The sequence below is a fragment of the Sipha flava genome, unplaced genomic scaffold (genome assembly GCF_003268045.1).
Source record: "Sipha flava isolate LNK unplaced genomic scaffold, YSA_version1 84_pilon_pilon, whole genome shotgun sequence".
Lineage (NCBI taxonomy): Eukaryota > Metazoa > Arthropoda > Insecta > Hemiptera > Aphididae > Sipha > Sipha flava.
The window spans coordinates 1,543,282-1,555,489 of NW_020273626.1; the positions used below are offsets into that span (position 1 = coordinate 1,543,282).

The following is a 12,208-nucleotide window of genomic DNA, read 5'->3' on the forward strand; positions in this document are numbered from 1 at the left end:
TTTATAGTGCATATTTTTACATATTTAGTGATTTAGCAATTTTAAGCACATATTTTTTTAATTTTGCCATTTTTTAGAGCATGTTTGATGATTATTTGTCAGTGGCCAGTTAAATAACTCGTGTGAGAAAAGCTTGGACTAATTTTTCCCTGTGGCCCTTGATTTCTCTCCACGACCCTGTGTTTATTTGTGTGTGTAACATTTACATAATATATACCGTAGGTACATATTATAACTTACGGGATATAAGTACGTGTTAATTCCGAAAAACATAATCCGCCAGCGCATCATTGTGTTATTATTTTATAATAATTAAACAGTTTCCAAAGTTCAATGCAATGTAAGAAAGTACAGATAAGTTTTGTCTAAACTTTAATTAGACATCACTTGTTTATTATATTATATGACGCTAATTTATTGAGAGACATGCGATAGTAAATACGCACAATGTATCATATTATTATGCATACATGATTGGTACATTACATCATTTAGTGTGCGGAAAAAGTATTTTGTAATGATGACAACATTTTAACTGCAGTAAAACACCATAACTTGATTATTTAATGACAACGAATCAAGCCGATCCATTTAATTAATGGTTTCCATTGCGGAAAAGGAAAACAACAGCAATTGATTTTTCTGATACTGGTAATTGTATTTTGATGGTATCTGAATAATTATTTAGCTATGGTTGGTAAACGAAGTTTCGGAGTATTCTAAGAAATAAAGTAATTAATCAACGGTCATAGGGTTTGCGGGTTATTGGGTTTCTATTCACGCACGAGATATGTAATAAGTAAAAAACACTCATAAGTTCCTGCACGACCAAATGCACCCTATAGAAAGTTCTTACAGATCAATTAAAAATATACACATATACATATACGCAGAGTAGAGTCATGGGGGGGCCTAGGGGGCATACGCCCCGGCGCCAAAATTGTTTTCTATAATATTTCAAACTATATATAAATCAAATATACGAGAAAGATTATTGTTTTACAATTATTTTGGATTATTACAAATTTTTTCTGAACAAATTTCCGACCATGTTCCACTAATAATTAGTCAACTGCAACGTTTTAACAGAACGATGGGACAACTACGAGACGACGACGATACTCTCAATGAGTGGTAAGTTTCAGCACCAATGGATTAGATTCTTTTTTTCAAGTACAAAACTACATAATATAGTGTAATCGTTAACTGTGCCAATGTTCAAAAACTTCTCGGCCACATCTGCGATAAATGTGATCGCAACAATTAAACAACGCGTTAATATTAGAAAAAACCAATAGTCATCTTTCATTTTTTTATTTTTTCAGTCACATTCATTATTTTATTATTTTTTATTTATTTTTTTTTTCCTTAAGCCAAACGGATATTTATAATTATTGTCTGGTTTAAATTTTCAGCGAATAATAGCACATTCAAATCAATGATCCGAAAATTACAGTCAACAAAACAAAACACGACGCCGTCGACCAAAAAGAAAAAAAAAATGGCGTCGTAACACCACCGTACATCAGTCCGGGGTTTGTCGTGACGGTACCAGAAGTTGATATTTTGTTACAACACGACAAAAAATCATAAGCTCTGCGTCGACAGAACGACGGGACATCAGCGAGACGATGTCGACACTCTATGAGCGGTGTTAGCGGCACCGGACTAGATTTATTTTACTACGACGCACTTCCTTCCATACGGCTCGAAAACTAGTCTGCATTGTTATGGAATCGGAACACACCTCGATCAGCTGTTTGCGCGAGATCTCGGAACATTACCGTTTCAACCTAAACCGAGTGAAAATCGTGGTCGTCGTTTTTGCGTTTACGTTTTTACCACCCGTACGCCTGATGTTCTCAGTGTGTTCCGATTCCATAACAATGCAGAATAGTTTTCGAGCCGTATAGAAGGAAGTGCGTCGTAGTAAAAATAAATCTAGTCTGGTGCCGCTAACACCGCTCATAGAGTGTCGACATCGTCTCGCTGATGTCCCGTCGTTCTGAGAACATCAGGCGTACGGGTGGTAAAAACGTAAACGAAAAAACGACGACCACGATTTTCACTCGGTTTAGGTTGAAACGGTAATGTTCCGAGATGTCGCGCAATCGAGGTATGAAAAAAACTGGACCGGACCGCACAAAGCAGGACGACGGCCAAATGAAAAATGATCGGCAATGGGTACGCGGAGGTCGACCATCCTCCCGCGATCGAGACGCATAAACAAAAAGCTGCGAAACGTACATAACCGCATTCGGGCGATTCGTCACGTGTCGTCGGACGATAAAGCCGCGCCAGTACGCCGAATTCATGCGTGTTCCTCCAGTATATCGTGCGTTTATTATTTTTCCTCGTCGAGAAAAAAAATACATAGAACATACATACGCGAACTCGCAAACAGAAAACGGGTCGCCATGATAATAATCGACTCGATTCAGGCATGGATTCAGGGGGGGCTATAGGTGCTTGGGCACCCCCTGTCGTTCGTTTAAGCCACCAACAAAATAAATTTATAAATTTAAAATTACAAATCATTTGTGTTATTTTTAAAAATAAGAATAATATTATCGGTGCTTTCCGCCGCCGTCGTCTCTGTCTCATACGACGATAACAATAGCTATTTTTAGTTTCTATCGTCGTATAATACCCATATATTGTAACGACGGTGGAAAGCCAGATAATTATTATTATAATTATTATTCAGCATACGCTGTCAATAAAATTGCTATATTATTATTTTGTTTATGAGCAGGGCTGTGAATTTCATGCATTTGCTTGTTTTTTTTTCTACATCGTATAAGAAAATGGATTTGATCAAAATTTGTTTTACGTTATTTAAAAATTAAATACGAAATCTTATTTTGCATATTTTTGCATATTTAACCGGTAAGGGCATATAAATGCATGATTACAGATACAATAGTTTATTGTCTATATCTGTGGTTAAAAGTTAAACAATATCTATTTTATATTATGGTTGACAAACCGATAGTGTTGTCAGCGCCTCGCGAGTGGTAATGCGTTGTTCGTCGGAGTTCATACATTTTCTATTAATTTAATTATAATTATTTTATAATTTGTTACATTTAAATTTCAAAATGTCAAAAGAAAAAAAGACAACATCCAGTTGTCTACAAAGCTACGTTACGGAATTTAGAACGGGAATTTTATCAACAGATAACAACATTTTGTTCTACAAAGTATGTAATATGAAAGTTTCAAGTGAAAAACGTTTTTCTGTAACTCAGCATATCGCAACCGAAAAACATCGTAAAGCTGTTAAACGCATTGAAGAAAAAAAGGATAAATCTCAACAGTTTTTGTTACAAAATTCAATGACAAAATCGTCATTCAAATCTGATTTATGTAGAGCTATGTTAAGTGCTAATATTCCTTTCAATAAACTGAACAATCCACATTTCAAAAATTTTTTGGAGAAATGTTTATCGGAAGTTATACCAGATCAATCAAAGTTACAAAAATCATATGTCGACAGTTGTTACCAGGAAACTATCAGAGAAATAAGAAATAAAGTGGCAGAGAAAAAAATATGAGTTTCAATGGAGAAATGACGGATGCTGAAGGTCGTTACATAACCTCCGTTATAATCGGAACACTACTCACAGATTGGCCAGGTGAAATTTTTTTATTAAATGTCAAGCAATTAGAAAAGGCTAACCATAGTTCTATATGTACACTATTTGAAGATTCTTATTAATAAGATATTATTGTACACAAAAATGGTCCATGTAACATACACAGTACATGGATTAAAAAGAGTCGTCGAATAAATCCGTATTCAATATCCCGAAGTAGATAAACTGGTCGCTAATATAAAAAAATTATTTAAAAATTCACCATCTCATGTTATAAAATTTAAGACTGTTGCGCCTAATATATCTCTTCCCCCTGAACCATTCTGACACGATGGGGACGTGGATTTCCACTTCAATTTATTATAGTGAAAACTTCCAAATTGTTGAAAGTTTTGATGAAAATGATGCGCTTTCAATCAGGAGTGCTCAAAAAAATTTCAAGCACCACATATTAAAGGTAACTTGGCTTTTATAAAATCAAACTTTGAGTGCCTACCTATGGCTATAGCACGTCTTCAAAAACAAAGCATAGCATTAATAGAAACGATACAAATTATTGAAGATGTTTCAGTCAAGTTCAATAATTTAAAAGGCCAGATTGGAATCAAAATTAATGAGAAATTACAAACAGTTCTAACTAAAAATAAAGGATTTCAAAGTGTTTGCAATATTTTAAAAATATTAAATGGAGAAGAAAACGTTGGTTGTTTATATATACCTGAAGACTTAACAAGTAATGATATGGCATATTTTAAGTATACCTCTACTACGTCAGCTGATATAGAGCGTTCATTTTCATACTACAAAAACCTCTTGGCGCCAAATAGATCATTCAAGCTTGAAAATATAAAGAAATCGCCGATTGTTCAATGCAATTCTTATTTTGAAGGTAAAAAAAAAAATTGTAAAATATCTATAAAATAATGTCTTCTATCAATATTAAATATTTTTTTCAGGCGACGAAGAACAATATTGGAGCCACATTGGAGCATATTTTTTTTTATTTTTTTTTATAAGTCCATTTTTCAAAGACATTTTACAATTACAATATTTATTTAAATAAAACATTTTTTCATCCAATATAATATGTGTGTATATTTTTTTTCAAATTGCATATTTTAAAATTTTATAATGCATATTTCACTTGTTTTTAGTGCATAAATGAATGCATGCATGCATGCATATGACTTTTTTAGTGCATGAAATTCACAGCCCTGTTTATGAGTCTCAGTTAGTTGGCTCGTAACTGCCTGTCGAATATAATATTATATGATTGTTAGTAAAACACGGGTTTTTATTACACCCGGCTTTAAATATATAATAATTATTTTACGATGTCGGATTCTAAAAATGACTCTGAATCTCTCAATAAACGTGATCGTTCTGTCAGTACTCAGAGATCATTAATGTATTTTTTGCAAAGAAAATTCGTTCAGATGAGATGCAAGATCGATCTAAAGTAAATAATGAAGAAAATGTAAGTACTAGTAATGATATTTTTGCACCTGTACATGATAGTAGTTCTAAGGATTTACAAACCGATGTTGACAATCATATACAAAAAAATATTTTTGTTGATGCATTAGATATTGGTAACTTTATTGACAGTTAAAGTTCAAAATTAATTAATGATAAAAAATATCATGCATTGATAAAAATATAGAGACCGGATATTTTATGTAATTTTCCCAATGATAAATATTTAAGAAAATTTCAATTAAAATGGCTTAACGATTTTCCGTGATTATCTTATAGTCAAAAACACGAAGAAGTTTATTGTAGAACTTGTGTTTATCGTAATATAGTGGGGAAAAGTAAAGAAAATGCAGGTCAATTATGCACCAAGCCATTAAATAAGTGCAAAAAAAGCTCTCGAACTATCTAAAAAACATTTAAATAACGATTATCATAAATTTTCAATTATCAAAGTGGATGATTTTAAAAATGTTATAGAATCTACTGAGAAGTCTGTAGCTATTAAATTGAATTTAAATATTCAAAAGCAAATTGAAGAAAATCGAAAAAAAAACTTGTGCCGATCATTAATACAATTTTTCTTTGTGGTCATCAAAACTTTCCTTTACGTAGTCATCGTGATGATGGAGAATTTTTTCAAAATAGTGTAAATAATGAAGTAAATCTTAGAGAGCTTTTCGTATAGATTCAGGTGATGATGTTTTGAAAAACCATCTTCAAAATTATCTGAAAAATGCTAGTTTTATTAATAAAACTACACATAACGATTTGATCGATTGCTGTGCTAGTGTAATTCTTGGTAAAATTGTAAATGCTATCAAAGAATCAAAATATTTCCCAATACTTGTTGATGAAACAACCAATATAAGTACTAGTGAACAATTAGTTTTGTGCATTCGCAAAATTTTTATAATAAAGTGCAAGAAGATTTATTAAAATTGTTGAAAATACAACTAGTTATAATCTTTCCAAAGTAATAATACGCCAATTAGATGACTTAGGGCATAATATAAAATATTTGCGTGGTTAAGACTACGACGGAGGGGCTAATATGTCCGGAAAATATCAAGACGTACAAGCTCAAATATTAAAAATTCAGCATCTTGCTTTATATACACATTGTTTAAATTTAAGTATATCAAAAGCGTGTTCTATAGTTTTGATTCGGAATATTGTGGGTAACATACAAGAGGTTATAATTTTTTTCCGCACGTCACCAAAACGAATGTTACTCTTAATCTTTATCAAACGTGTTACCTAATTCTAAATTATATAGACTTAAATCTGTATGTGAAACACGCTGAGTTGAACGACACGATGCAATTATTCAATTTTTGAAATTATACGATATTATTATAAATTGCTTGGACGAACTTGGAAACCCTAATGAGGAAACTACACTCACTACTTGTAAAGCTAATAATTTACTAAATTGTATGTTGAAATTTGAATTATTAATTACACTTAAAGTTTTGGCAGAATTATTTTCAATTTTTTTTTTATTAAATTAAATTTGCCTCTTTTTAAGCAACTAAAAAATCAAAATTTGGAATATTTTCAATCATTTTTAAAAAGTTTATCTTTTTCCGGAGGTATAAACTCAACATTTATCCACCTTCAATTTGTTATAGTGGGTACTCGGTTTGACAGATTTCCTGGGTATCACTCAAGTAGGTATCCCAGGTAGCTAAAATGTAATAATAATAATACTAAAATATTATTAATTCATTAGATCTGAAAAAATACATTATTTTAATTATAAAATAATGTACTATTGTTTTATTTCCATTACAAGTATTATATTATTATAGAAGCGAAAAAAATATTATTATATTATTATTACTTCATTTTGAAATTAATATTATTATTAATGTATTACTAACTTATTATTATTTATACAACTATATAGTGTCATTTTATTTTCAATAAACTCATAATAAGGGCCCGGATTTTTATGCAATACAAATCTATAAAATAATGCAAGATTCGCCAAACTCTGATAATTTTACTTAGCGCACTTTGTAACTATTGAGTACTATAATATGTATTTATTACGCTTCGACTTACGGTCCAGTGTTTTCGTTGTTTTAGATTTTTTACATTTGTGATTTGTATGCTACAATTGGTACTTGACATAATTGTGTAAGTAATAAGTATTGTTTATTACTTATTACTTTTAATTTGTGTGTATCAATTATGAAAACTTCGGTCTGTGTTACATATTTTTGACAACAATAGGTAAGTAAAATTGACGTAGACCCGGTGACGGCCGATCTCTACAACGGACGCCGCCGACCGCATTTATAGTCTCCTAATCAGTCGACACGGATCGCGATACCGACGCATCGCACCTCGCACCTTCGTACAGGAGCAGGGAGAGCGGAGGCAAGCGTCGGCGGAACGACGAGTTGTTGTGAAAATTAAGAATGATGTTGAAAACATTAGTCATAATCAAACTCAAATGGACAACATTTTGAATGGAACTAGCATCAATAATAAGAAATACCTAAAATTAAAGAAAATATTAGTTAAAAAATTTGAAATTTAGTTGAATTTATTTATTTTAAATTAATCAATAATTATATAGGTACCAAAATACATGGGAAATTGAAGTATGTTTATACTGATAAACAATTTATTTAATGTATAATATATTTATATTTATATATATACATATATATATGATATTCCAATAAAGTATTGCATGCCGTCAGTTCAACCGTTGAAGAGTGGATGTGAAAGGATAGATTTATTAAATAATTACTAGACTGAATATTTACTATTTATTGACAAATTTTTTTATTTAATTTATTGGTAAGTTCAATCTAAAATTAATAAATTAGAATATTTTTATTTTTATTAAATGATTTATTTATAATGTTATTGGCAAATAATAACCAGGGTTAAAATATTTTAATTTTATTTCAGTGGCAATTGGTAGAATTTATATAATTAATCAACGAATACAGTGAACTATATGACTAGACAGCTCAATTTGACTAGCAATTAATGCATATTCACATTGCTTGCCACTAGTATCTTTTAAACAAACTAAACAATTTATTATGTAAGTATGAATTTTTCTTATAAAATAATTAATTTGATGTTTATCATAATTTTTGTTTATTTTTTAGGAAATTAATTTTGTTTGCTTTCAAATTTTAATTGCATTTAGTAGTACTAACTTTTAATTCAAATACCTACAAAAAAGATTGGATGAAAAAATACAAATTGTTATTTTGATTAGTCTCAGTATAGTACATCTCACCTGATAACTTAATAAGTATGTATACATTTTTTTTTTTTTGTATAGAATACATAAATTCTATAAATAATTTAATGTTTTTTTTAGTTGCATTCTGTGGTAAGCCCAAGTCTCAGCATAATTTAATAATCAATATAATTTAATATAAATAATAATAAATATGCCTACGTGCAGGAAATCCAGGGCAAGGGTGAAAATAATAAATAATTTAAAATAAATATGCCTATTCGCAGGAAATCCTGAGCAAAGGTGAAAACAACAAGTAGTTTTCACCTCTTAACATAATAATGCTAAATCGACAGTAAAAGGAAGTAATATTAGAATTACACTACTTTTACGTCATTGGAACTTGTATAAATACGGGTTGAGCATTTAGCAGTGGTGGACGCAGGGAGGGGTTTTGGAGGTTCAACTAAAGGTATTGGATATATAAAGTGTTAATATTTTTTTATTAGGTATGACCTTATCCAAATCCTGCAATAATTTACACTACGGAAAATTGTTCATGTTCTCTTAAAATTATTAATAACTAATGTGTTTATTGCCTTTAATAATTTAGTATTGAATTAATGTCCATTATTTGGTTTATTCACTCACAAGATAGTTTTTGTATAAAATGCTATTCATACATTATACAAAAAGTATATCCCAGAATACCTTATAATTATAAAAAGAAAGTCGGGTAGGCACGATGTACAAGGGGCTCTAAGCCTATAACCCTACATCAGATTAAAAATACAGGACTCACTTCCTTGATGCACAAAACATTGTAATACCAGTCTGATGTAGATTATTTGTCATGTCACTTAATTTGTGTAATCAAAGTAACTTACCTATTTTATTACTTTTTTTTTTTTTTTTGTATACATAGATTGATTTGTAATTATTTATTTTTAATGAAAAGAAAACTTTAAATGGGAGGGGCATTGTAAAAATGTAATGTTAAAAAAAAAAAGAAATGTGTGAATAGACCTTTAACTACTTTAGTCTTAACTTTATACCCCGAATCTAAGTACATACTATGTCATATACATTTATATTTGTATATTTATGAATTATTTTTTAAATACATAGGAATTGTTGATTTGCTTTGTTTTAAAATAAAAAAATGGTATCTTTTTAATATAATCATTTACTATAGTAATTAAGATAGAATATATTGTTTTAAAAAATATTTATTTGTAATTTACTAGTTATAACTCATCAATCTAATATAGTAATATAAATTATATTAAATAAATACATATGTATTTGTATGATTAACAACTAATAAACGCTTAAATAAATTAACAAATTATACAACATATCTTCTTGAATATAAAACAAAAAGCATACTATGTATAAACTATAAAGTATTGGTTTTTCCAAATTGACAATTTTTGATATCTCTGTATATTCATTATAATACCATAACACAGAATTGATTGAGTGATAAAAAAGACATATTTCACATAAAAAAGATAAATATATCTATTTCCTAAATTTACAGTATTATTGGGTTTTCAACTTGTGTCGGTTCTCAGTTGAATTAATCCGCTGGATTCCTCAACATTAAATAAAAATTGTTTTTATTGTCAACTATAAAAATTGTTCCAGCGTTAAATCAACTACAATGTTTTACTCTATAACTGAAAAAATGAACATGTGGTCATGCTTTATAGAAAGTGGAAAAATAAAAGGAATGCCGCTCTATTGTACAGCCAAGAGAGCTTGAGAGGCTTGAGAGGCAAGTTTCTAATTCATATTTTTTTAAGGTTGGAAAAAATTTAAAATTTACTGGAAGTTTCAATAAAAAAAAAAGAAAAAAAAGGAAATGTACCAAAACTACACAAGAATATTCCCAAATTGTTTTATAAAAATTAGAAGAAAATCCTAATACATCTTTAAGAATAATATTGAGAAAGATAACACATATACAAATTTATTTGAGCTTAAGGTCTTTCCTAACTCAGCAAATCCTCAAACAATTATTGTCTGGTTTCCATATTATAATACTATAGGTTTGTTTGTTTTGTCAAAAAGTGTACACTTTTTCACTTGTGTACACCAAAGTGTTTGTTTTGAAAAATCGTAGTCATACACGGTGTTTGTTTTAAAAAAGTGTAACATTAGTGTACGCTTTTTTCACACTGACCCAAGTGTAAGTGTAGGTACAACGTTTATAGTGTAGCGTTAATCGTTATCAAATTAAGCCTTATCAGCTAATAGTTTGATCTGCAATTGCAAATAAATGTCGAAACACGACTCACCAAATACAAAATTCCAAATACCGACTGTTATAATCCTTTAAAGTATTTGGATTCACGAATACTGTGATTGAGTTATAAAAATAATAAAATATATATAATATATGATATTTTTATATTATTATATTTTATTATAATTATATATATTTGATTATAAATAATATATAAAAATAATTTAAACAACCATCATCGTCGTCATCGTTTACATATATAGCTGCTGGGATTTTGATAGGATTCTACAGCTCTAACAATATTTTGTCATCGGAAGTGTCACAAAACTCCATCACGTGCAATTTTTGTATTTTTATTTCTTTTAATATTATAATTGTTAATTATTAATGTTAAATATTATACAAAAAGTTTAGGTACTTAACTATTGTTCAATTCTACTACCAATAGAAATAAATTATTATCAATTATTAAAATTGGTAAAAAATATCAGTTGATTAATCTACACCAAAACCGTTTGTTTTGAAGATGAGTATCTGATCACACCCCTTACAATTCATCTAGACACTGCACTAATTAGTATACTCTTTTTTTTCATAAACAAACTTTATGATACTGTGGGGATATGGTGCGTAGCCCCACTATCACACGTTACTAACTGTCACCCCGTTTTGTGTGTTTTATTATTATTAAATTATTTTATTTATGTTCCTTGTCAATGTTGAAATTGTCAAACCTGTTGTACGAGCATCGACGATTACGGTGATCGCTTGGTCGAGCTTTGCTCGCTCTCACCACCGATCCGTGGACCGAGTCCGACGTCTTTTACGTTTGTATGTACCGCCGTTTATTACGCCATTTTATCCTTTTTTTATATACCTATTTTGTATACACGTTCCGTCGAACAAATTGTTTATTATTACTCCGTCGAGTTTGTTATTTATTATATTTAACATTTTCTAAATAACACCGCCTTCGTGTACTTTATTACGACTACCTTTCTGTGAGTTATTTGTGGTAAGTGATTCACACCTACCACACACGCCGACCTCCACAATACTATGATAATATGTGATAAGACCGTATACTAGAAATCAATAACCAGTGATATATTATGTAACCACGATGGTAAATTGTAATATGCTATTTTTATACTTTGTAGCTGATTCAGCCGCGCTGCTGTAGGCTAGTCACTCACTGACACACGGCATTCTGGTGGGAGTGTTGACAGGACAATTTTTTTTTTTCTAACAGTATTGTTTATCTATCTTATTAGGTACTTAAGATTTATTATTGATTTTGACCGTTATGAGTATTGTTAAATTGAGATATCATTCCGTTTTGACTTCTAGTTTTTACTGTTGGGTTTAATAAATTGCCCAGTAGCAGTAAATTGAACGAATATTTAAACAGTAATTCGTCGCAAACGGATTACTGAAATTAAATTCTGTAAACGTTAAAATTATTTTTTTCAGTATGTTTACAAATTTTCATTATCAAAAATAGGTATTGACATTTGAATATTGAAAGTTGAAAGTGTTTTATCAAATAAGGGAGGAAGTTAAAATTATTAAAATTGTAACACAGTGTAAAATAGTAAAATCTAGAAAGTTTAAAAAAAAATTATTTTAAAATTCCTAATACTTCCCGAGATATTAACTGGTTCACGATAA

At 29.8% G+C, this 12,208-nt stretch overlaps 1 protein-coding gene across 1 annotated transcript; it reads left to right on the plus strand.

Moving 5' to 3' along the window:
* The first annotated feature begins 3,571 nt into the window (after nucleotides 1-3,571).
* LOC112693315 lies at nucleotides 3,572-5,211 on the plus strand. Its single transcript, XM_025568306.1, has 3 exons — nucleotides 3,572-3,676; nucleotides 4,020-4,503; nucleotides 5,036-5,211. The coding sequence occupies exons 1-3, from the start codon at nucleotides 3,572-3,574 to the stop codon at nucleotides 5,209-5,211; spliced, it is 765 nt and encodes a 254-aa protein (XP_025424091.1).
* Nucleotides 5,212-12,208: the final 6,997 nt, after the last annotated feature.

Excerpts from the sequence above, each read along its gene's own strand:
- LOC112693315 (XM_025568306.1), top strand. The coding sequence starts at position 3,572 with ATGACGGATGCTGAAGGTCGTTACATAACCTCCGTTATAATCGGAACA. Across the intron at positions 3,677-4,019 it reads ATGTCAAGCAATTAGAAAAG|GAGTGCTCAAAAAAATTTCA; the intron begins GCTAACCATAGT and ends GCTTTCAATCAG. Across the intron at positions 4,504-5,035 it reads TGAAGGTAAAAAAAAAAATT|ATGAGATGCAAGATCGATCT; the intron begins GTAAAATATCTA and ends AAATTCGTTCAG.